The sequence below is a fragment of the Micropterus salmoides genome, unplaced genomic scaffold (assembly GCF_014851395.1).
Source record: "Micropterus salmoides isolate LMB-PRFRI ecotype aquatic unplaced genomic scaffold, ASM1485139v1 Ms_hic_scaffold_16, whole genome shotgun sequence".
Lineage (NCBI taxonomy): Eukaryota > Metazoa > Chordata > Actinopteri > Centrarchiformes > Centrarchidae > Micropterus > Micropterus salmoides.
This window is the reverse complement of record NW_024040707.1, coordinates 702,411-724,380: the sequence shown is the minus strand read 5'-3', so window position 1 is coordinate 724,380 and position 21,970 is coordinate 702,411. Positions and strand designations below refer to the sequence as shown.

Here is a 21,970-nt window from a genome sequence, read left to right as displayed (position 1 = left end):
TAGCTGCTCTGTCCTGTTCTGGGTTACTGATCGGGCCTGCTGGGCTCAGGACCGCGACCCTAACCTGTCCAGGGCTCTGATTGGACCAGCTGAAGGCAAACACACACACACAGTCCAGCGCGTGTGCGTGTTTGAGGTCTTCAGAGGAAAGAAGATGTCGACATGTAAACTGTGTGTGATGGCAGCTCCAACGACAAACGGTCGCCCCCGACTCTGTATATATAAATATATATTTAGGTGTGTGTGTTGTGGTTGCTAATCTGCTCGTTTCATCTGTCAGCAGCCCTGTGACATCACTGGACGCCTCAGAGAGAGAGAGAGTGGTGGAGAGAGGCAGCGAGCCTCTGGCCGGCTTCCGACCACCAACCGCCCTCTGCTCAGCTCCCTTTTCCTCTCTTGGCCTTTTTTTTATGGGTCCGGAAAACCAGAAGCCTCCTGAGTTGCACAACATCGGCCTCCAGCAGGCAGGTGGCTCTGGGGGGGGGGGGGGGGGGGGGCCTTTACTGTCTGCTTCTTCAACACATGATGTCCTCTTACAGGCCTCTGAAACCTTCCTCACATGACACCACACCGGGGTCTCCATCTGCAGCTCTTCTAAAGACGTCACCTCGCTGCTTCAAACCTGCTCTTTAATATCGGGCTGAATCAGTTCGTTCAGCTATCAAGCTCCTCTCCTGTGGAACCAGGTTCCGGTTTGAGTTCAGGAGGCAGACACCATCTCCACATTTAAGACTTTCCTCTTTGATAAAGCTTCTACTCATAATGGTCAGTCACTAGTCAGTAGGTATGTAGCAGAATAACTTAGCCAGCCTAACAACAGCCCTTTCAGATTGCATCCCATGTAGTTTGGCTTTAGATGGAACCATTCAACGGAAACGGCAAACTGCTTTTTCTTTGAGAATGTGGGATCTAAACTAGATAAAGTGGGAGTTGTTGGGGCCATATTCTTAGACCTAAAGAAAGTATTTGACACTGTGGATCATGATTAAACGGATGCAATCATATATCTTGAAGGCAGAGCACAGCGGGTGAAGGTCAATGATGAGGTGTCATCAGTCCTCGAGTGTGGTGTTGGTGTACCTCAGGGATCAATTCTGGGGCCCCTGTTGTTTAGCCTTTACATACATATGACCTTGTATGCAATGAGTCTGAAATTCAAATGTATGCTGATGATACTGTCATTTATGTACACGCGACAAACAAACAGCAAGCTGCATGTTAGCTCACGGCAGTGATGGCCAATGTCACACAGTGGCTTAATAACTCCTGTCTTCATTTAAACACAAAGAAAACGGCTTGGATTTTCCTAACAAAGAGGTCTGTAGATGATCGCACACCCAATATTTACATTGCAGGGGAAAAGCTGACAGTGGTTTCTGATTTTAAATATCTTGGTGTAATAATTGATTCCAATCTTACATTTCAAACAAATTAAGAAGTTAATAAATACAGTTAAGTTTAATCTGTCACACTTTCACCATACCAGAAACTGTCTAACTACTAAGGCAGCAACAGCATATTTTAATGCTATGATTATGCTAAATTTGTCATACTGTTTGACTAGTTGGGCACAAGCGTCCAGTACAACACTCAAACCTGTGCAGTTAGTATACCACCAGGCGTCCAAGCTGCTTGACTGGACTCATGTTAAATTTACAGATGCTTGTCTTATCTATAAGATCCTGCATGGCTTGGCTCCTCCCCCTCTTGCTGCTTTTATAAAGCACAAAACAACCGATAAGAGACACTCGGTCGGGAGACTGTATAATACCTATGAGGAGGACTGCCGGACAGTCAGCTTTGTCAGTGAGAGCAGCTCACACATGGAATAGTCTGCCAGCTGTTATTAGAGATTGTGAAACATATTATTCATTTAAATTAAATGTAAAATCATGGTTAAAAGTCAATCAAGTGTGCGACCATAGTCTGTGAATTATTCAGAAACCTGGAGAGTGCTTTGTTTTGTTTTTTAAATTGTTGTCCTTGTTTTAAAGTATTTTACGTGTCCTTGTGAAAGGTGTCATATTATAATTATGAGTACTGTTGTTCCTGTTTTAGTGCATTTAATGTAGTTGTGATAACAGCTGCCCAGGGCACATTTACAGAAATGTGCACTGTCTCTGTAAACTTAAACTCTATAAATAAAATAAATGAAGTGCTTTGAGAGAGTGGTGCTGGCCCACATTCAGAGCACAATACCGGACACCCTGGACCGGATGCAGCAGCCTACTGGCCCAACAGGCCAGCCTCCGACGCCATCGCCGCTGCCCTCCATTACTCCCTCTCACACCTGGAAAACAAAGACTCCTACATCAGGATGCTCTTTGTTGACTTCAGCTCTGCTTTTAACACAGTCTGCCCCTGGGCTGCACCCCACACTCTGGGTCCTGGACTTTCTGACTGGCAGGTCTGTCAGGATGGGGAGCAGAACCTCAGCCAGCATTATAACAAACACTCCACAGGGATGCGTCCTCATCCTCTGCACCCTGTTCACTCAGGACAACATCGTACTGAAGTTCGCGGACGCCACGCAGCGTTGGGACGTGTCAGTGGTGAGGATGAAGCGGCCTAAAGGAGGGAAAAGACAAAGGAGGTAATGGTGGAGGAAGGAGAGACCTCATCGGTCGCCGTTCATCCGGGAGCTTGAGGTAGAGAGGCTGGGCAGCCTCAGATATCTGGGCGACCACATCAGCGACGACCTCACGTGGACGCTGAACGCCACACAGCGGCTGTACTTCTACCGTCGGGTTGGAGGTACAGAAGTGTGAAATGTAGGACTACACGACTCATGCCAAACTCTAAACATGTTAATTGCACATCTGCACATTGCTCCACGCACAATTTTATTTCTTTTTTTTACATTTTACATGATTTACATTTAAATTTGAAGATTTTATATCTCAGTTCTGTTTATCATGTTTTTATTGTATTTTATTTATACATATATTTTATTGTAGGCATTTGATGTGGACAGCAAGGTAAGAATTTCCCTGTACAGGGAAACATCTGACAATAAACAGTTTGAATCCTATAGTTACTTAGTTATGCTGCTGTAGGCCTAGACTGCCGGGGGACTTCCCATGATGCACTGAGCTCCTCTCTCCTCCTGTCACTTTCTGCAGGTGTGTCTGGATCTGTGGAGTCTGGATCTGTGGTTGCAGGCTTCCTGCTGTTCCTACTCAACTCCCGCTGCTAAAATCATTATTATTAGGATTAGTGTTGCTGTTCTTATTAGGACCATTATTAATTTTCTGTACCACTACTACTGGATATTGTGTCTTCTTCTTCTGCGGTGCATTAACGGCAGCGAGCTGTACTTGTAGAACTCCTTTCTAGACACCCCGACCACTCAAAGTGCTTTTACTCTACATTACAACCACAGATTCAAACAGCCAGCTGCTCACCAGAAACAGAAATTTACATTCACCCAGCGACGGCGAGCAGTTTGGGATCAGGATCTGGCCCAAGGACTGATCGACGTGCAGACTGGAGGAGCCCCAGCTGCCGGCTGGTAACCTGCTGCAGAATCCAGAACTCAGAGCTGTGATGGAGCAGTGGATAAGACACACAGACCAGTCCGATTCCTACTGCGATCAACGTGTCCCTGAGCAGGACACTAAATGTGAATGCTGTGCCGTGGCTGAAAACGCCAAGCTGCCGCTACAGGCTATGATCTCGCTTTGAGTCAGCGTGTCAACATGGTTCTACCTCTGAGTTCTACATGTTCCCACAGCAGCAGTGGAAACGTGAGTTCTCTGTGTGCAATCTGATGTTGACGTGGCGTTTTAGCTCAACGCTGCCTGGCAGGATCGCGTCAGCTGTAACGCGCCTCCTTTCTTACAAACAGTCCCTCCAACACTTTTTAGGAAACATCAGGACGTTTATTTCACCTCGTCGACCGTCTGATCGTCACAAAGAGGAAATGAAGCTGAAGGAGAGCTGGAGGAGGAGGAGCTCAGGGGCCACGTTGACTGTGTTGAACACACCTGTCTGAACATACCTGAAACCTTCCAACATTGAAGCTGCTGATGTTTGTGTTGATGAAAGACTCAGTTCACCGGCTGGCAGGTTCACACGTTTATTAGAAAACACAAAGCAGTTTACATGGTGAGCAGAGAGGAGGAGGTGTGGAGGTCACAGGGCAGCTGACTGAAGGACTGACACACGGCCTCTTGGGTGGGCGGGACCAGCACAGGCAGCTTAGTCTCTGATTGGTCAGCTTTCCTGCTCCTCTTGTTCTGATTGGTCACTCTGCGGTTTCTGGTCTGGATTCTGTCTTTCTTCATCGCCAGCGGCCGGTTGACCTGAAGCACACGAGCGGACATCTGTGGTACCTGCTGTACTTTGTAGTAAAGTTTTACTACCTGCTGTACTTTGTACTACATCTGTAGTATCTGCTGTTCTTTGTAGTAAAGTTTTACTACCTGCTGTACTTTGTACTACTGTTGTAGTACCTGCTATTCTTGGTGTTTGTGAAGAACAGACTATTGGTGTATTTTGTAGTAGAGCTGTAGTACCTGGTGTAGTTTGTAGTAGAGCCCACAGGCGTTGCAGACGGGTTCTCCAGCAGAGGTTCTCCTCCACAGCGTCGTCGTCGCAGTAGAACAGTTCACACACAGAGTTCCTTTCCTCGGAGTCGCAGCCTGAAAACACAGAAATATTAAAAACATCAGTAAGTTCTCACTCCAGGACGTGTTTAGCCTAGCTTAGCAGAAAGCCTGGAAGCAGGGGAAACTACTAGCCTAGCTTAGCAGAAAGCCTGGAAGCAGGGGAAACTACTAGCCTAGCTTAGCAGAAAGCCTGGAAGCAGGGGAAACTACTAGCCTAGCTTAGCAGAAAGCCTGGAAGCAGGGGAAACTACTAGCCTAGCTTAGCAGAAAGACTGGAAGCAGGGGAAACTGTTAGCCTAGCTTAGCAGAAAGCCTGGAAGCAGGGGAAACTACTAGCCTAGCTTAGCCGAAAGCCTGGAAGCAGGGGAAACTACTAGCCTAGCTTAGCAGAAAGCCTGGAAGCAGGGGAAACTGTTAGCCTAGCTTAGCAGAAAGACTGGAAGCAGGGGAAACTGTTAGCCTAGCTTAGCAGAAAGACTGGAAGCAGGGGAAACTGTTAGCCTAGCTTAGCAGAAAGCCTGGAAGCAGGGGAAACTGTTAGCCTAGCTTAGCAGAAAGCCTGGAAGCAGGGGAAACTGTTAGCCTAGCTTAGCAGAAAGCCTGGAAGCAGGGGAAACTACTAGCCTAGCTTAGCAGAAAGCCTGGAAACAGGGGAAACTACTAGCCTAGCTTAGCAGAAAGCCTGGAAGCAGGGGAAACTGTTAGCCTAGCTTAGCAGAAAGCCTGGAAGCAGGGGAAACTACTAGCCTAGCTTAGCAGAAAGCCTGGAAGCAGGGGAAACTGTTAGCCTAGCTTAGCAGAAAGCCTGGAAGCAGGGGAAACTATTAGCCTAGCTTAGCAGAAAGCCTGGAAGCAGGGGAAACTACTAGCCTAGCTTAGCAGAAAGCCTGGAAGCAGGGGAAACTACTAGCCTAGCTTAGCAGAAAGACTGGAAGCAGGGGAAACTGTTAGCCTAGCTTAGCAGAAAGCCTGGAAGCAGGGGGAACTACTAGCCTAGCTTAGCAGAAAGCCTGGAAGCAGGGACTACTAGCCTAGCTTAGCAGAAAGACTGGAAGCAGGGGAAACTACTAGCCTAGCTTAGCACGAAGACAGGATGCAGTGAGTGGGGGGCTTTGGGTAAATTAAAGGTATTTCAGAGATGTTAGTTTGTCAACAATTAGCCTGAATGCTAACTGCTGCTACTCCCACACTGTGTCCTTCTGCACCTTCATCTCTGCACCTGTGTGATAGAGGTACAGGTGTGTGTTTGTGTGTCTCACGTCTCTCCTCTTCGGGCTCAGCAGTGGTCTGTCTGGTTTCTGGCGGAGGCTGCAGGTGTTGCACAGGTGACCGCCTGCAGCGTCTCTCCTCCACAGGGGGGCGCTGCTCGTCCCACAGCGCACACACTCGCGCTGCTCTGAACACACACACCAACAACAACATGAAACATCCTCCGACACACAGCAGACAGCTGCAGCTCAGACAGACAGACACCTCACCTGGTTCACTGCCCTGCCCCCAGGACAGACGGCCAGGTACCGCACAATCACTAGAGGGGGAGGGGTAAAGGTTTCCATAGTGACTGGTCCATTCAGGTGTTGAGGAGAGGAGGCAGGTGGGGGGCGTGGTCAAAGCGGGATTACCGTACAAAGACGAGGAAGCAGGAGGCGGGATATAAGCAGAGCTCAGTGATTGACAGCTGGATTCGTCCAGCCAGTGGGAGGAAGTGATGAACTGTTGACTGGTGGCAGTCAGCCGCTTGGCCTCATGGGACATGTTTGATGATTGGAGGAAGGTGTACGAAGGGGCGGGGCTAACCTGTGAGAGGCATTAAATGTATTTGTGTTTATTTACAACAGAAGAAGAAGAAGAAGAAGCACGAGAGTCTCCGAGGTGCATTTGTTTTTTCTCTCTTAACGTCGCCGAGGCCTCAAACCAGCAGTCGCAGCTGCGCGTTGAGTTTTACAATTTTTATACAACAACAAAACTATCAATATCTGTATCGAGGAAATTAGAGGTGATTCTTGGGTTCGATGTTATAAAGCAGAAACAAAACTGTTCCCCATGAAACCGAAGAGAAATGCAGATTATTAGAAATGTGAAGGTGAACTAATCAATGACGTCTGGGAGGAGGAGTAATTAACACAGGAGAAGCAACAAGGCAGATTAAGGTAAACTAACCTTTACTCAAATCAAACTCACTGACCGTTCTGACTCAGTGGGGTCAAAGGTCAACTACTAGAAGGTGAATCGTTCACTAAAGATAATGCTGTCGTGGATCACTGTAACGGCACAGAGGGGAGTGCGATGGTTCGTTAGGTTCATAGGGATCAGGGCTATTGGCTTGTTGATTGAAAGATCAATCAGTGTGTGTTGCCCGGTGGGATTAATGTCACGTGGCACAAACTTTGTGCAGCTGAATGAAACCAGTGGAGGTCTGAGGCGAGTTCAATCTCAAAACGTTTTCGGATTGAGCGACACATTTCCGCGAAATGTTCCGTTTGGTGGGCGTGTCCCAGGTGTCAGCTGTGATAAGTTTGTAAACACAACGGCGTTAAAAAGGCAGAAAAATGGGGAGTTCAAGGTGTGTTGTTTTGTCTGCGCTGAACTTGCCCCTGGTGAGTAGCAGCGTACAGAGCAGGGGGGATAAGAAAGGAGTGACTCTGACCTTCGCGTTGAACCACGATGTTTCAGCTTGAGATGGCTTGACAGCAGAGGACCAATCGGCCGGCTGCGAATAATCTGACATCATCACCGCGTGTCTGCGAGGAAGGAAAGAAACGTGAGACGGGGTGAGAAGCAGAGTCCCAGTTAGACGCCGGTCTCGTTTACTGGCCTGGTGTGGCTGCAGGTCTTGGACAAATAAACGGACGTCTCAATTAGAAGCCTGGTCTGATTTTTATTGAACTTCTCTGGATACAAAAGTGTCCCTGTTGTCAGCAGGGATATGTGCTACACATCAGTTAGATTCATTTTACAGAAACAAGTCAGCCTTTATTCTACTGGATAAACCGACGGGGTCCAAACATAAAATATAAGAAACAAGAGACGATTTAAAGACATTACAACAACAAGAAAGACAAACACAAAACAACAATCAACATCTTACCAGGCAAACACAGTTCACAGGTGAATCCATACTAGAGAATAAAGAATATTAAAAGTCTGAGAACTGTATATGAATCAGCATCTGAAACATGAACACTTTAACTCAAAATAAGAAGACAAACCGTTTGTTAAACATGTGTTTCACAAAGGGCTTCGTACGTTTGAAGGTAAGTTCTTCCATCTGAAGGAGCCTTAAACAGAAACCTAAACTCTTTCCTGACTGCAGGAGTGGAAAAGAAGAGTTTTGTGCACAATGCCTCAAATTATATATTGAGGAATACAGAACCAAACACTGTTGTAGGTAATGATGATGAGCCGCAGCCAATGAGTCTCCTTCTATTGATGGAGGCCATTTAAGTGAGTTATAACATTATACTAAAGGAACATTAAGAGATTATGTTACATTGAGAGGTAGAATAAGATAATCAGTTTAATAATAGTAATACTCAGTTTGATCGCAGCCTGTTTCACATCTCTGCTGAGTGAGAGTTTGAAAGGATTTAAAGGTTTGTCCCAAATAAAAGCCCGGGGGGGTTTATTGAAGTTTTGTGGTTTATAAATCTATAATTAACAAAAGTAAAAAGAGATAAAAGATAAATTGTCCAACATCATCGGAAAAATGATTTAAAGCCACACGGGCAGTTTGCAGCCGGCCGGAGCTGCAGGAGGAGGCGCAGTAAAGAGACGGTGATACTCACAGAGTGAAGCGCTGCTCTCTCTCCGGACTCCCCTTCTCTCTGACTGCTGCTGCTGCCACAGCAGGACGAACAGGAAGCCAAGGAGGCGGCACCTCCTGGTTCCTTCATTCTCTCAACTACAGGAACTGATTTTTGTTTGATTCATTATCTGATACAGAGAAGTCGTTGAGCGTTTATTCAAACCCTTGTGTTTACATTTACTATCTGAGGTTCTACTCCAACACATACTACTCAGAGGCTACGTTGTACTTTCTACTGCGCTGCATTTATTTAACACTTAGTTACTTTTCAGGTGAAACTTTTAGAAAACACGAACATTTAAATAAAATATGATGAATTAAAGTACCCAGCAGTACATGTAGCTAAAAGTAGATCCACCTCAAACAACTACAGCATTAAAGTACTGCTTACATCTAAGTACTTTTACTTCAACACTTTGTTGCTGAAAGCGTTTTACCTTTACTCAGGTGAAATGTTGAATGACTTTTACTTGGAGTACTGTTCTAGTGTGGTGTTAGTACTTGTACTTAAGTAAATGATTTGAATACTTCTGGATCCTGGTTTCAGAAACGTGGCCATGCAGCCCGGAGCGGCGAGGACGTCCAGACAGAGCTCCAGGTGGTTCAGTCAGTGCAGAGACGAGGCGCTGGACGTTTCGTCCGCTCTGATCAGTAATAACTGAAAACGTACATTTTTATTCAGAAAGAATTTATTCTTGCTTGAGAGCGAACATTTGTTTAGCGTGACGAGTCAGCAGAGCGTCACTGAAGGAGGAAGCTGATTGGTCGGTCGGTCGGTCGTTCAGAGGCAGCAGGCGTGTCCCCTCAGCAGCACAGGGTCTACCACGCTGCTCTGCAGGGGCAGGTCCACCGAGAAGTCAGTGGGCGGAGCCTGCAGACGCTGGCGGGGGGGTCGGCCCCCCCTCTGAGGGATGGGCAGCTCTGAGTGGTGAGCAGGAAGTGGAGAGGAGAAGAAGAATGGATGGAGGAGAGCCTGAGGAGGACAGGAAGACCGCCGATCAGCTGTCAATCAACCAATCAGTGAGCTGCAGGTGTGTCTTTGCAGAAACACAGTTCATGCATTGATCCACTGAGATAAGATGAAACCTTTAAGGACCCCAGAGGGGAAGTTCAGTTGCTGCAGCAGCACAAAGACAGAAATACATTCAGATTCAAAATGAACAATAAGGTGAATAAAACGCAGCTGAGAACTGAAGTAAAACACAAGAACTTTAAGAACAAGTAAAGAAAATGACGAGTCACAGTGACAGCGGTCTGATTAACAGTCCGGATCTGAGCAGCAGAGGAGGAGAGACGCTTGACTTCACGCGGCGCTGCGCAGCGCCAACTTAGCGTGATGCGTGCTGGACTTAAAATGAGGCATGCTGGTTAGAAATGTTTTGCCGGCGCTGCGAAACGTCACCATGTCACATGACATTAAAACCTCGCTGGAGTCACGCTTGCCTGATCAGTCGGTGATCTCAGCTCACGCAGGTAGAATGTGTCCCGCCCCTGCAGTCGCCTGCAGCTCACGTTTGACAATCGAAAGTCAGCCGCAGTCACCTCGAACGCACCTCAGCTCTGGTGTTGATCAGACTCCAGAAAACACTGGATCCTACATTTCCCATGATGCAATCCAATGATACACTCCCTGCCCCACCAGCAGAGACCACTAGTCCACTTCCTGTTTCCTACCTCTCTGGCGGAGCAGCGTTGTTTGGACGGGTAGACCAGGAACTTGTAGAGCAGGTCGACGGCCTGAGGGGACGTGTCAGGGACGATCTCCTCCAATGGGATCGCTGGATTCTCCTTAAAGGTGATTTTATTGTAATCTGGCAACTCGACTATCTCCTGGACACAGAGACACAGACATGAAGGGACAAAAGACACAGAAACATTAAGGGACAAAAGACACAGAGAGAGACAGACACGAAGGGACAAAAGACACAGAGAGAGACAGAGACATTAAGGGACAAAAGACACAGAAACATTAAGGGACAAAAGACACAGAGAGAGACAGACACGAAGGGACAAAAGACACAGAGAGAGACAGAGACACGAAGGGACAAAAGACACAGAGACACAGAGACATGAAGGGACAAAAGACACAGAGACACAGACATGAAGGGACAAAAGACACAGAAACATTAAGGGACAAAAGACACAGAGAGAGACAGACACGAAGGGACAAAAGACACAGAGAGAGACAGAGACATTAAGGGACAAAAGACACAGAAAGAGACAGAGACACGAAGGGACAAAAGACACAGAGACACAGAGACATGAAGGGACAAAAGACACAGAGAGAGACAGAGACATTAAGGGACAAAAGACACAGAAAGAGACAGAGACACGAAGGGACAAAAGACAGAGAGACAAAGAGACACAGATACATGAAGACACAAAGACACAGAGACATGAAGGGACAAAAGACACAGAGACAAAGAGACACAGAGACAGAGAGACACAGAGAGAGAGACAGAGACACAGACACAAAGAGACACAGAGACAGAGAGACAGAGAGACACAGAGACAGAGAGTGTCAACACTGTGATGTCGTCCCAGATCACAGAGGACTTCCTTTATAAACTGAATGGAAGAAAAGTGTGTGTGGGCTTGTTTTACTCTACATGTGGGGACCAAAATGCTGGACCCCCCGAGTTTAAAGGGCTGCGTTCTGATCCACAGTGTACATAAACAGGACTCCCTGCTCAGGGAATATCGGTCAAGGGAACTTCGACAAAATTCTTCCATTCGGATCACCCTGCAACATCATCAAAGCACACGTCAGTCCCGCCGTGTGTTACCCTGGTAACGTAAACACCTCGGGTACCCGCCGCTACTGTGGACATTTACTGAAATTAAATATTGAATATATATTAAAACAAACTGATACAATTACAAAACTTATATTTCCATAACTTCTTCTATTTGTATTCTATTAAAATGTAACTTGTGAATGAATGTGATTGGATTCATTTACAAGACACGCAGCGTCTTTCTTAAAAAGATTCGTATGAGCGTTGTTGTTTTTAGGCAACTTAACCTCTGAAATAATCATTTAAATAATGATAAGATTAATTACAACGACAATAATTACAGATATACAAACTCTGTGGTCTGCTCTATTCTTAGCTCCTATGAGGCGCAAAGGCTTATGGGTAATCTTTCTTGACAACGTCCTGCGTAGTGATGAACCGTTGTTCCCTTCTTCCCTACACAGTTCACGCTGCCCTTTGAAGTGAACATGTGTTGGAATCTCACTTAAAACGGCCGAACACCCTGCGCAGTGCACTTAGCGGGGAAGTACAGGGCGACCGGAACGCAGCCTAAGACTTTGCCTTTAAGACGCATCGTAACGACGGCACTGTTGAGCAATGTACAGCGCCCCGCTTGGTGAGCTTGCTCGCACGCCACGGTCAAAGTTCAAAATACCATAAAACTCTATGAACAGGCTTTTATTTGGGACGGGCCTTTAACTCCTCTCACTGAAACAAGCTGCTGTGAAACAGTTTATTTATTTATAACAGATTATTTGTATAAAAATAATATCGAATACACGTCCTTCATTTGATCTAGCTCCGACAGACGGCGCTTTTATTTTGAAGGCAGCAGGCTGCAGGATCAGAGAAGTTAGCAGACAGAGAGCGACGGACTTCACAGGACAGGATTCACAGCCTGGATTCTGGTTCTTTTGATGGGTGGAGCCTCCCAGACTGAAGGAAGATAAATAATCAGGAACGACACATTCAAACTGAACGAGCGCTTCAGAGGTGACGGGAGGCGCCACTTTTCTCTTGTACCGGGCAGGTTACGGCGGTAAAAGAATCAGACTTTGGGGCTCACTGATCAGGAACATTAATATTTGTATCAACGATCTGAGCGGCGACCCCGCGGGGTTTAACGGCTTTTAGACGTCCAGAGAACTTCTATAGAAACCAGACCAGGCTTCTAATGGAGACCTGCGTTCATTAGTCAGAACGTGTTCCCACAGCAGGCCGGGAAACGGGAGGCGGCAACTCGAGTTTTATGGTATTTGAACTTTTGCACTGAATTCAGCAACAACTGCGGTGCAAATCACATCCTATCTGAAAGGGCCCTTAGGGGCCCCAGAAGATAGCGACACAATGCTGTGTGTGTGAGTGTGAGTGTGTCTTACAGGCCAGCTGTCCGGGGTCGGGGTTCCCAGCACTCTGAGGACACAGCAGAGCTGCTCAATGTCGTTCTCTCCAGGAAACAGAGGAGACGAGTTCAGCAGCTCCCCGAAAATGCAGCCCACGGCCCTGAAACACACACTTGAGACTGACGCTGCCCCCTGCTGCTCACAGCACTGCACTACGGCATGTCTTCCTTTACTTAACACAGGTTTCTGTACAGGTGTTGGACAGACGTCTCTGAGGACACCAGCGTGCAGAGCCAGACTACAATCAGTGTTAGAGAGGCTAAAAAGGATCTGGACATTACAGAAGAAGCTTCTGCTGCTGCGCTACCAGGCACCAACTAATATCTCAAATATATGTGAGCGCTGGATCTAGCTGTGGCCCCAGGCGGTGGACGTTTTAGTAGTACTATTCTCAGTATTTAGATGAGTAGTTGTAGTATTCTCACCACAGGTCGACTCCCTCGTCGTACTTCCTGGCTCCATAGAGCAGCTCAGGAGCTCTGTACCACCTGAACACACACACAGTCGTGGTAACGTCTGCTCTTCCTCCAGGTAAACCCTGACTTTAGAAACGAACCACTGACGCACGCTTCCATCTGCCGCGCCGCCTGTACCAGAGCCGGGACTTTAATAGCAAGGAGGTCGGCGAGAGCACCGTGTGTAAACTCCCTCCGGATCAGCTGAGGGAGTTTACACAGCTTAGATTTAGCAAACAGAGTTGTGGGAGCACGCAGAGGTCCTGATGCTGTAATCACAGTGAGCCCTGACCTCACGTTTACATTACTGCATTTATTTTTAGCACTGTGATGACAGGAATAACACTCGTGCATTTGTTAAACAACGTTCAATTAAAATTAAACAGCACCTTGTAGCATTTATCAGCTAAAATGGGGAAAACGGCATTGTAGGTTTTTTTACGGCCCTAAATGTTTCAGTTAGGGGTAAAAAGTTGATCTGAATATAATGATGATATAAAGTGTTACCTGGTGGCCACCTGGTGGCTGTACAGCCTGCCTCCCTGATCGCTGAACAGTCGAGCCAAACCGAAGTCTGCGATCTTCAGGTGACCCGAGGAGCTGATGAGGAGGTTCGCTGGCTTCAGGTCCTACACACACACACAAATCAGGGCTTTTATTCTGAAGGGCTACAGGAACAAGAGGAGAGTCTCTGGCCCAATCCCAATGTCCCCCCTAAACCCTGGACCCTCACAGACTTAAGACCTCCCCTGGCGAGGGACAGAGTGAGAGCTGCGAACAGGACGACATTCTCACGTCACCTTCAAGACGCTCAAACATGTTGCACACTTTTACATTTTTATTACTTAATGCACTGAAGGGAACGGCTGCCTGATGTAAACATCCTGACTCACTGTGAACACTTGGGCCTCTGAGTGTAATTCCTCGCAGAACAATCCCACAATGCACTGCATCACAGTTTACCAGCATTAGTCGTGCGACAGAGGTGAACATGATAAAACAGGAGTCTGAAGTTTCCTGCTGCCTGTGAAGGCAACGCCTGAGTGTGTCACAGAGGGAGGGGAGAACAGGTGTGTGTGAGGGGGGGGGGGGCAGACTCACCCGGTGCATGATGTCGTTGTGATGCAGGAAGGCCACGCCCTTCAGCAGCATCATCATGTAACCTTTGACCTGGGCCGGGGTCAGAGGTCGCTCAGAGTTCCTGATGACCTCAGAGAGGTCAGAGAGCATGAAGTCAAACACCAGGACGAAGCCCGTACCGTGAGGGAAGACGTCCTTCAGCTTCACCACCTGAGGAGGAGGAGGAGTGTGAGGCTGACCTCTGACCTCTGACCCTCACTGACCCTCTGACCCACTCACATGCTGGTTGTCCTCGATCTCCTGCAGGGCCTTGATCTCCCTCAGAGCCTGGTTGGGGATGCCGTCCTCCAGCCTCCTCAGAGCCACTTTCTTCAGAGCCACCGTCTCTCCCGTCTGACAGCAAAACGATCAATACATCAATCAATACATTCAGTACTGAAAACCCAATCTACCAAACACGCACACAGCTTTATTTACTGTGCTTTTCAGAATAAAAGGCTTCAGACTGTCAGGAGGTTCGTCTGTTGTCTGACCAAGAGCCAAAAATATTAAATATGATCATATAAGACAAAAAAAAACACATTTTATGCTTTAAAAATGTTTGAAACGATTAGTCGATGATCAGTTGTAGATAACAGGGAAGTGATGCTTTCAGCTGGTTGGTAAAGTTGGTGTCGTGGACCAGCTGAGTTACCTCGATGTGTTTGGCCTTGAAGACGATGCCGTGGGCTCCTTCTCCGACCCGACCCAGAATACTGTACTGCTCCATGTGTTCACCAGGTGGGACAGGTGAACCGGTCCTGACTGAACTGTGGCCGGTACCGAGAGACTTAATGATTTATTTAAACTGTATTTAACAGCTGTTGGTAGTTAACAGTTTCTTTCTGTACTGTAACTCGGCGTCAGGAGGAGCTTTTGATGAATCAGGGCTAAAACAGAGATTTGTCAGATGGTGTTCTGCAGGAGAGGCTGGATTAAACGGGGCATTACGGTGGTGTGCTCATAAATACCGCCAGTATCCATGAAACAGTCTGTATCGTGATTATTAACTTGTTTATGAGACACAAGACACCAGTACGGGTGTTTGTTGTAGCTTCCAGTAATCTAGCAGAAGCCGAAAAGCAGAGAGACTGAATAAAAAACGAACTCCGTTAATAAATCTCGCAGTTAGATTTGTTGCGTTTATCAGTGAAATAATATATAAAGTTATTCACAACACTTCACACGGTTTAAGAGTGATAACAGTGTACTTTGATTCGGCGTGTAAGACAACCGCAAAGACTCAACCTTTTGTAAAGAAACATCAACTTTTAGGACAGAAAACAACGACTGCCGAAAAGCTGAGACTGAAGAAAAAACGAACTCCGTTAATAAATATCACAGTTCATTTATGTTGCGCTTATCAGCTCAATAAGATATAAAGTTACTAACAACACTTCACACGGTTTAAGAGGGACAACTGTTTACGTTGATTCGGCTCAACCTTTTGTACAGAAACATCAACTTTTAGGACAGAAAACAACGAGAAACCCTGAACTGAGCTAACAGCTAGCTAACTGTTGGCTAACGTTGCCTTGGTAACCTACCGGTTAAAACGTCAAATTCAACACGTTTTCACGTTTTTTAAAGGTGCTGGTGACGCGTTACGTGAGCCCGACAGAAACGCAGAGTTGCGTGTTTTATAAAATACTTATTCAGGCGCGGGAAGAAGTTTTAAATAGACGCGTTATGTTAAACGGGCTGAAAGCTGCAGAGCGAGGTACATCCAGCTGCTTCTTCTTCTTCTTCTTCTTTAATGGCGGATTGCAAACATCTTTTAAGTGCACACCGCCCCCTGCTGTACTGAGTGTGTAACATCATATCACTCAGCTGTCAACCTCAATAAGGAGCTCTCATATTCTGCTCACCAGCCCAGTGTCTTTAAGAAATTTAAATAATGCCTTCCTGGTGATTCTTACACCCTTTTCTTCTCCTTCTGTTCCCAACACCCCCATCAGATTCCAGTCCCGCCCTGCTTCCTGAACCCTGTCTTGAAACATCTGTCTTTCCAACTCAAACAATATGCAGTGCAAAATGACATGTTCAACATTTTCTTTAACCCCACAGTTTTCAGACTTTTCATTATTCCTTTTCCCCAATAAAACCAAGGTGCCATTCAGTCCTGTGTGATCTACTCTTAGTCTTGTCATAATAATTTCCTCCCGTCTGCTCCTTTCGCTAAGGAGTCTGTGCATAATATCACCCTGTCAGGTCTGACCTCTTCAACCCACTGTAATGCTATAATGACATACATACAGATAGCCTATCTGATAATCGTTTTGAGATATTTATTTTGAATTCTGGTATATCTATTCCAATTCCCACACATTCCTGTTTGTTTTCAGATCCATCTGTATAGATTTTTAGATAATTATGGAAACTGTTTCTCAGATAGCTGCTAGTCCGTATTCCCACTTCCTCTTTTCTTTTCCAGGATACTAAAATCTGTTTTTACGTCTGGATAGAGCCAAGGTTGAATGTTACTGACTGAATCGGGTGTGGTGAAATCTAATGCTTCCATTCTGTATTCCCTGACTCTCTTTTCCCCCGTCCATCCAAACCCATGCCCCCGAAACTTGAAATATTCCCAACAATCCTTTGTTATCTCCTTTGCAGGGTTTTCTTTCCCACTTCCTTTCAGTCTGACCCAATATGCTCGCGCTAGTTTCTCTCTTCTTAACTCCAGTGGTGTCTCTCCAGCTTCTATGAGTATTGTGTTAATGGGAGTTGTCTTAATGGCTCCAATGCATATCCGTAAGGCTCTGTATTGTAATTTATAAATTTTTTCCAATGTTGTTTTTGCTGCTGCATCATATACTATGCAACCATAATCTAGTGATGACCTCATGCATGCTCTATATATGTCAATTAGTGTTTATCTGCACCCCAGTCGCATCCCGCCACCGCTCTCAGTAAATTAATAACTTGTTTGCATTTAGTTTCCAATTGCTTTATGTGTGTTTTCCATGTGTCTTTACTATCAAACCACAATCCCAAATACTTAAATTCATTTACTTTTTCCATTGGCTGCTGATATAGAAAAAGCTTTTCTACATGACACTTTGCTTGTTTGTGAACACCATATAACAGGATTTGCTTGCTGATATTTTAAATCCCCACTTCTCTACTTTCTCTATTGCTTTCCTAATGTTCTCTAACACATATGTCTCGTTTCTTCCTCTCATCCATACGGCCCCATCATCTGCATATAACGCTGATTTGATGTGTCCATCTAAATCTGAAAATATATCATTAATCATAATATTGAATAATATAGGGCTAATTGCGCTCCCCTGGGGAATTATTTACCTTAAACTCTCTTCTGATCCAACCTTTACTCTAATTTTCCTATCTGTTAAAAAGTCTAGTATCCAGTTATAAATCCTTCCTTAAACCCATTCTATTTAGTTTAATAAGTAGTCCTTCCCTCCACATAGTATCATATGCCTTCTCAATGTCAAAATACACTGTTATCATCAGCTCTTTCATTTTCAGTGCCTTTTCTACCTCATTACTCTAACGAGAGCATCTGTTGTGGAGCACCTTTCCGAAATCCATTTTGTATATTACTCAGTAGTCCTCTCTGTTCCATTACATGTGATAACCTACGAACTATTATCCTCTCCATCCATTTGCATAAGTGTGATGTCAGAGCTATGGGTCTATAATTACCAGGTTTGCTAAACGGTAGTATAACTGCACTTTTCCAACTTCTCTGTATTATTGCATCCTTCCATATTTTATTGAACACTAGCTTATTTGACCCTGCTGGCAGCTGTCAGAACATAACATAACTGGTCTTGTCCTGGGGCTGTATATCCCGTGCCAAGCAGAGCTATATTGAGTTCTGTTATTGTAAAATCCACATCTAAAGTTGTTGTACCATCCTCCCTCTTCAGTGCCAGGTCTTTCTGTTGCTTATGAATGTCCATAAGGTAAAAGCCCTACCCAACATCTCTGCCACCGTCTTTCCTCCATCTATCAAAGCTGGGATTTTAATCGCTTTCCTTTTCCCACTCATTCTTTTAAACATAGACCATATATCCCCTAACTCTACTCCTCTACCTGTGGTGGAACAGAACTCTCTCCGGTTTTTCTTTTGGTTAACTTAATTGTCCTACGTGCCGCTGCCCTTTTCCTTTGAAAATCCAAAAACACTCTCTTGTGATAAATTCTTCTTTAATGTTTTAAAGGCTTTGTTTCGTTCTTTTACAGCTCTTCCACTTTCTTCCTGCCCTTTGTTCTTCTTTTTGGCAGCTGAACCTCCAACTATGGTTTGTCCCAGAAGACACCGCGCACACAACGTGATGACGTTACTCTCGGCTCACGTACAGTATGGATCCTAATGCAAAGCGTTTTATTCTTTAGAGCCAAAAACAGAACTTTAAATCCACCTCTGAGAAGGTTTGAGGCGAAAAATCAACTGTGTAGATTTCGAGTATCGGCAGTTTTTGGTGTGGGTGACGTACGTGTGGAGCGCGTGCTGGGAGCTTGGGGGCGTGTCTGCTGCGCACACCTGAGACGCACCTTCATCAGCGCACCTGACCTGTGTTCCGCAATCAACCACGGCGTTAAGAGGGAGACACAGACATTTACTTTCATCTGAGGAACAACATACAAGCATCAGCAGATCTACAGCTGACAGTACAGACTAGTAAGAGCTAACGGCACATGTCATCAGTGGGGTAAATACTGAGGGAAGGAAGTGAGAGGTAACAAAAAGTGCAATCAATACTAGATAATTGTAGGGGGTAGAAGAAGAAGAGCACAGGAAGTGATGTCAGAGGTGTTATCAGAGGAAGTGTTCTCTGCAGAGTGTTCAGGAGCTTCTTGGAGTCAGAGTCAGAAGCTGTGAGGGCTCAAAATGCTGTGAACAGTAACGGGACAGCACTTTACCACTTTATCACGTTACCTTGACGACGCTGAAACACGTTGCACACTTTTTATTTGATGTTTTTGCCTTATTTTTAAGTCCTGCAGGCTCTCGCCCTGCAGAGTGGAGGAGAGCTAAATGTCAATATGTATTTGTAATTAATCTGCTAATGTGTGGGTAGTTCTCTCAGCCAGAGTCTGCGGAAATGCGGACTTACGAAAAGGCTCTAAAAAGGGCTCAAAATGTCCGCGAGAGGCCCCGAGCTCTCACGGACTTCGCGGGAACGCGCCTCAAAGTCTGTGAGTCTGTGAGGGGGGACGCTGGGATTGGGCCAGAGAGGGACGCCCCTGCTCTGATGGCGTGCGGCAGCTCGTTCCACCATCGTGGGGTCACAGATGAGAACAGGGACTGAGGTCGCTTTGTGTGAAGGGAGGCAGAGCCAGGCGGCGTTCGTTGGAGGAGCGCAGTGGCCCAGAAGGAACGTAGGCTGGGCTTATGGAGTTTAGGTAGATGGTGCAGACCCAGGAGGAGCTCTGGATGCAGCATCAGGGACTTGGCGGCCGACGTGCGCCGCTGTAGGGTAAACCAGTAACATGCAGACAGTCAGTAACTTTAGGCAGGCACCCTGTGGTGGTTAGGGTTAGGGTAATGTACTTCAGGGGGAATAGTTAGCCAGCTCCGCTCACACAGACCACTGCAGCCAGCACGGCGAGAAGGGTCCAGCAGTTCGTACCGCTGTTATTAAATTAAATTAAATTCTCAGTAATGCTGTAAAGTTTGAACCTAAATCCACACATCTGGCTCGTGATGTAACCTTACAGAATATTCTTGGTTCGTGAAACTTAAAATCAAAATAAAATAAACAACAGTGTTAGGAATTGAAACATTGCTTTATTATTATCATTAGGCATTATAATTAACATTAATTATAGTATTAACATATTACATTATTATTATATAATATATATATATATAATTATAGTAAATATTAACGTAACGACACTTGACCTACGCGTGGGCCAAGCGCCCGAGATAAACGTCATCATGTTTTGTTCGCGGTGCCTTCTGGGACAAACCATATATGGAAGTTCAACTTCCGTCACGTACAGACCCTTCTCTACAGAGCCGCCAGCGGCCCGCCATGTTTGTTTGCTATGACGTCACGAGGATGGTCCGACTAAAGAAGCAGGTAGAAGAGACTCACCTGTCGATAAAAGACAAAAAGTTTGTTCATTCAAAGAGGACACTACTAATAATTATGAAATAATAAAACCATGTTACAAAGTGTTTCACATCTAAATCGCTGTAGGTGCCAAACACAGACATAAACATACAGTTCACATAAATATTTAAATATGCAATAAACAGATGCAAGTTACAAAATAAATCTAACTAAGAAAAACAAAACAACGTGGCAGTTAGTTACATGCACTTTACTCCAGATGTGTGTTTTCCACACATATTACAGAGGAGAGGATTTATATGAATATAATTAAAATTGAGGGGCAGGCAGTGAGGGAGGAAGAAGTGCGAGGCCGCAATAAAGCAGCCCCACCCCCCAAACGCCCTGCAGGCTGCCCGCCCCCCAGGATCCTAAGGGTGTATGTTGTGAGACATGACCAAAGGGGGAAAGGTGAAGGAGATCATAGGGAGGCTAGAAGACCAGATTCCTGACTGGCCCCATCATTTATTCCGTCCCGTCCCCCACCCCCCTAAGCAGGAGGACGTCAGGTCCCTCCAGCCCAGGGCTTATAGCAAGAGCCCCTCTAGCACCGGCAGCACCCCAGAGTCAGCGACAACCCCGCCCATCCCCAGGACGGGCCCAGGGGGGCCCAGCCCCCCCAGCGCGCAGACCCGCCCCAAACCCAGAGGCCCCAAAGCCCCGTGCCCCAGACCCCCACACACTCCCGAGGCAGGTCAGTGCAGCCCCAACCCAAAGTCCAACAATCCCCCGTCCTCGCCGGGGCCCCTCCGGCAGCCCCACTGCCACCCCCCCACCTCACCGCTCCCCCATAATCAGGAGCAGTCCACCGAGCACCACCAGGCCATCGGAGCTGGCACACAACCCCCCCCCCACTACAAGGGAGCAGGTCCGGAACAGCAAGGACCCCGCCCAAGGACAGAACGGCCCAACCGCCCAGACCCGAAGGTCGGCCCACACCCAGGAGGCAATGCCACTCAGGCCAGGTCAGGCCAGAGGGCCGCGACGCGACTGCGAAGCAACCATCGACACACCCCAAAGCACAATCCCTCCATACACAACCACCAAGCATCCAGTCCGGGCACTAAAATCCAGAGGAGACACCCCCCAACCAGCTCAAAAAGGACTAGCCCGCACCCCCAACCCACCCCGTCAACCCCTTCTTCTTCACGGTCCCCCACCCCTCCAACAACCAGTCGCCAGACCCCTCAGAGAACCGAAATGCAATTATCAGGATGCACAGCATGCACACAGGACAGAGCCGCACCCGATGCCCCCAACCCCCGACAGCAAGAACACTTCTTTCATCCAACATTGAGATCGCTGAAACACCGGCTGATGACAAATGAGATATTAACATTTTAAAACACACACAGTGCTCCAACATGTGCATCTAGACATCAGAACTCCTGCTGAACATGCAGAACTCAACCACCTGCCTCAAGGAAAGACAGTTCTGTCTTCCTGTAAATTCTTCTGGTGTAAAACTGAGAGCAACTTGAAACTGGTTTCATCTCTTTTTTTTTGTGTGTTCACATCTGACTCGTACATAATGCATGTAATACTTCTGAATGAAGGACTTTTATACTGTGCATTGCTGCTTAACATATGGCTCAAAAGTATTCACTTAGTGTACTTTTAAATGTCTTTTTCTGTTCGGTTCAGTATTTGTTTCCCCAATCTCTTTAGAATCAGAATCAGAAGCAGCTTTATTGCAAAGTAGTGTTTTCCACATACGAGGAATT

General features: G+C 46.4%; 2 protein-coding genes across 2 annotated transcripts; both read right to left on the bottom strand.

The window, feature by feature from the left end:
• Positions 1–4,062: 4,062 nt before the first annotated feature.
• Positions 4,063–8,843, bottom strand: LOC119905553 (GATA-binding factor 2-like). Its single transcript, XM_038722703.1, has 5 exons — positions 7,258–8,843; positions 6,089–6,407; positions 5,870–6,006; positions 4,518–4,643; positions 4,063–4,304 (listed from the first exon to the last, which is right to left on the bottom strand). Exons 1-5 carry the CDS (start codon positions 7,339–7,341, stop codon positions 4,101–4,103), a joined length of 870 nt encoding a protein of 289 aa, XP_038578631.1. The 5' UTR covers positions 7,342–8,843; the 3' UTR covers positions 4,063–4,100.
• A 243-nt stretch (positions 8,844–9,086) lies between these two features.
• cdk20 (cyclin-dependent kinase 20) lies at positions 9,087–15,898 on the bottom strand. Its single transcript, XM_038722695.1, has 9 exons — positions 15,699–15,898; positions 14,807–15,242; positions 14,392–14,505; positions 14,134–14,322; positions 13,540–13,661; positions 13,003–13,065; positions 12,554–12,677; positions 10,090–10,245; positions 9,087–9,388 (listed from the first exon to the last, which is right to left on the bottom strand). The coding sequence occupies exons 2-9, from the start codon at positions 14,879–14,881 to the stop codon at positions 9,197–9,199; spliced, it is 1,035 nt and encodes a 344-aa protein (XP_038578623.1). The 5' UTR covers positions 14,882–15,242; positions 15,699–15,898; the 3' UTR covers positions 9,087–9,196.
• Positions 15,899–21,970: the final 6,072 nt, after the last annotated feature.

Excerpts from the sequence above, each read along its gene's own strand:
- cdk20 (XM_038722695.1), bottom strand. The coding sequence starts at position 14,881 with ATGGAGCAGTACAGTATTCTGGGTCGGGTCGGAGAAGGAGCCCACGGC. Across the intron at positions 14,506-14,806 it reads TCAAGGCCAAACACATCGAG|ACGGGAGAGACGGTGGCTCT; the intron begins GTAACTCAGCTG and ends TTTTGCTGTCAG. Across the intron at positions 9,389-10,089 it reads AACGCTGCTCCGCCAGAGAG|GCTCTCCTCCATCCATTCTT; the intron begins GTAGGAAACAGG and ends TGTCCTCCTCAG.
- LOC119905553 (XM_038722703.1), bottom strand. The coding sequence starts at position 7,341 with ATGATGTCAGATTATTCGCAGCCGGCCGATTGGTCCTCTGCTGTCAAG. Across the intron at positions 6,408-7,257 it reads CATCGTGGTTCAACGCGAAG|GTTAGCCCCGCCCCTTCGTA; the intron begins GTCAGAGTCACT and ends TGCCTCTCACAG. Across the intron at positions 6,007-6,088 it reads GGGGCAGGGCAGTGAACCAG|AGCAGCGCGAGTGTGTGCGC; the intron begins GTGAGGTGTCTG and ends GTGTGTGTTCAG.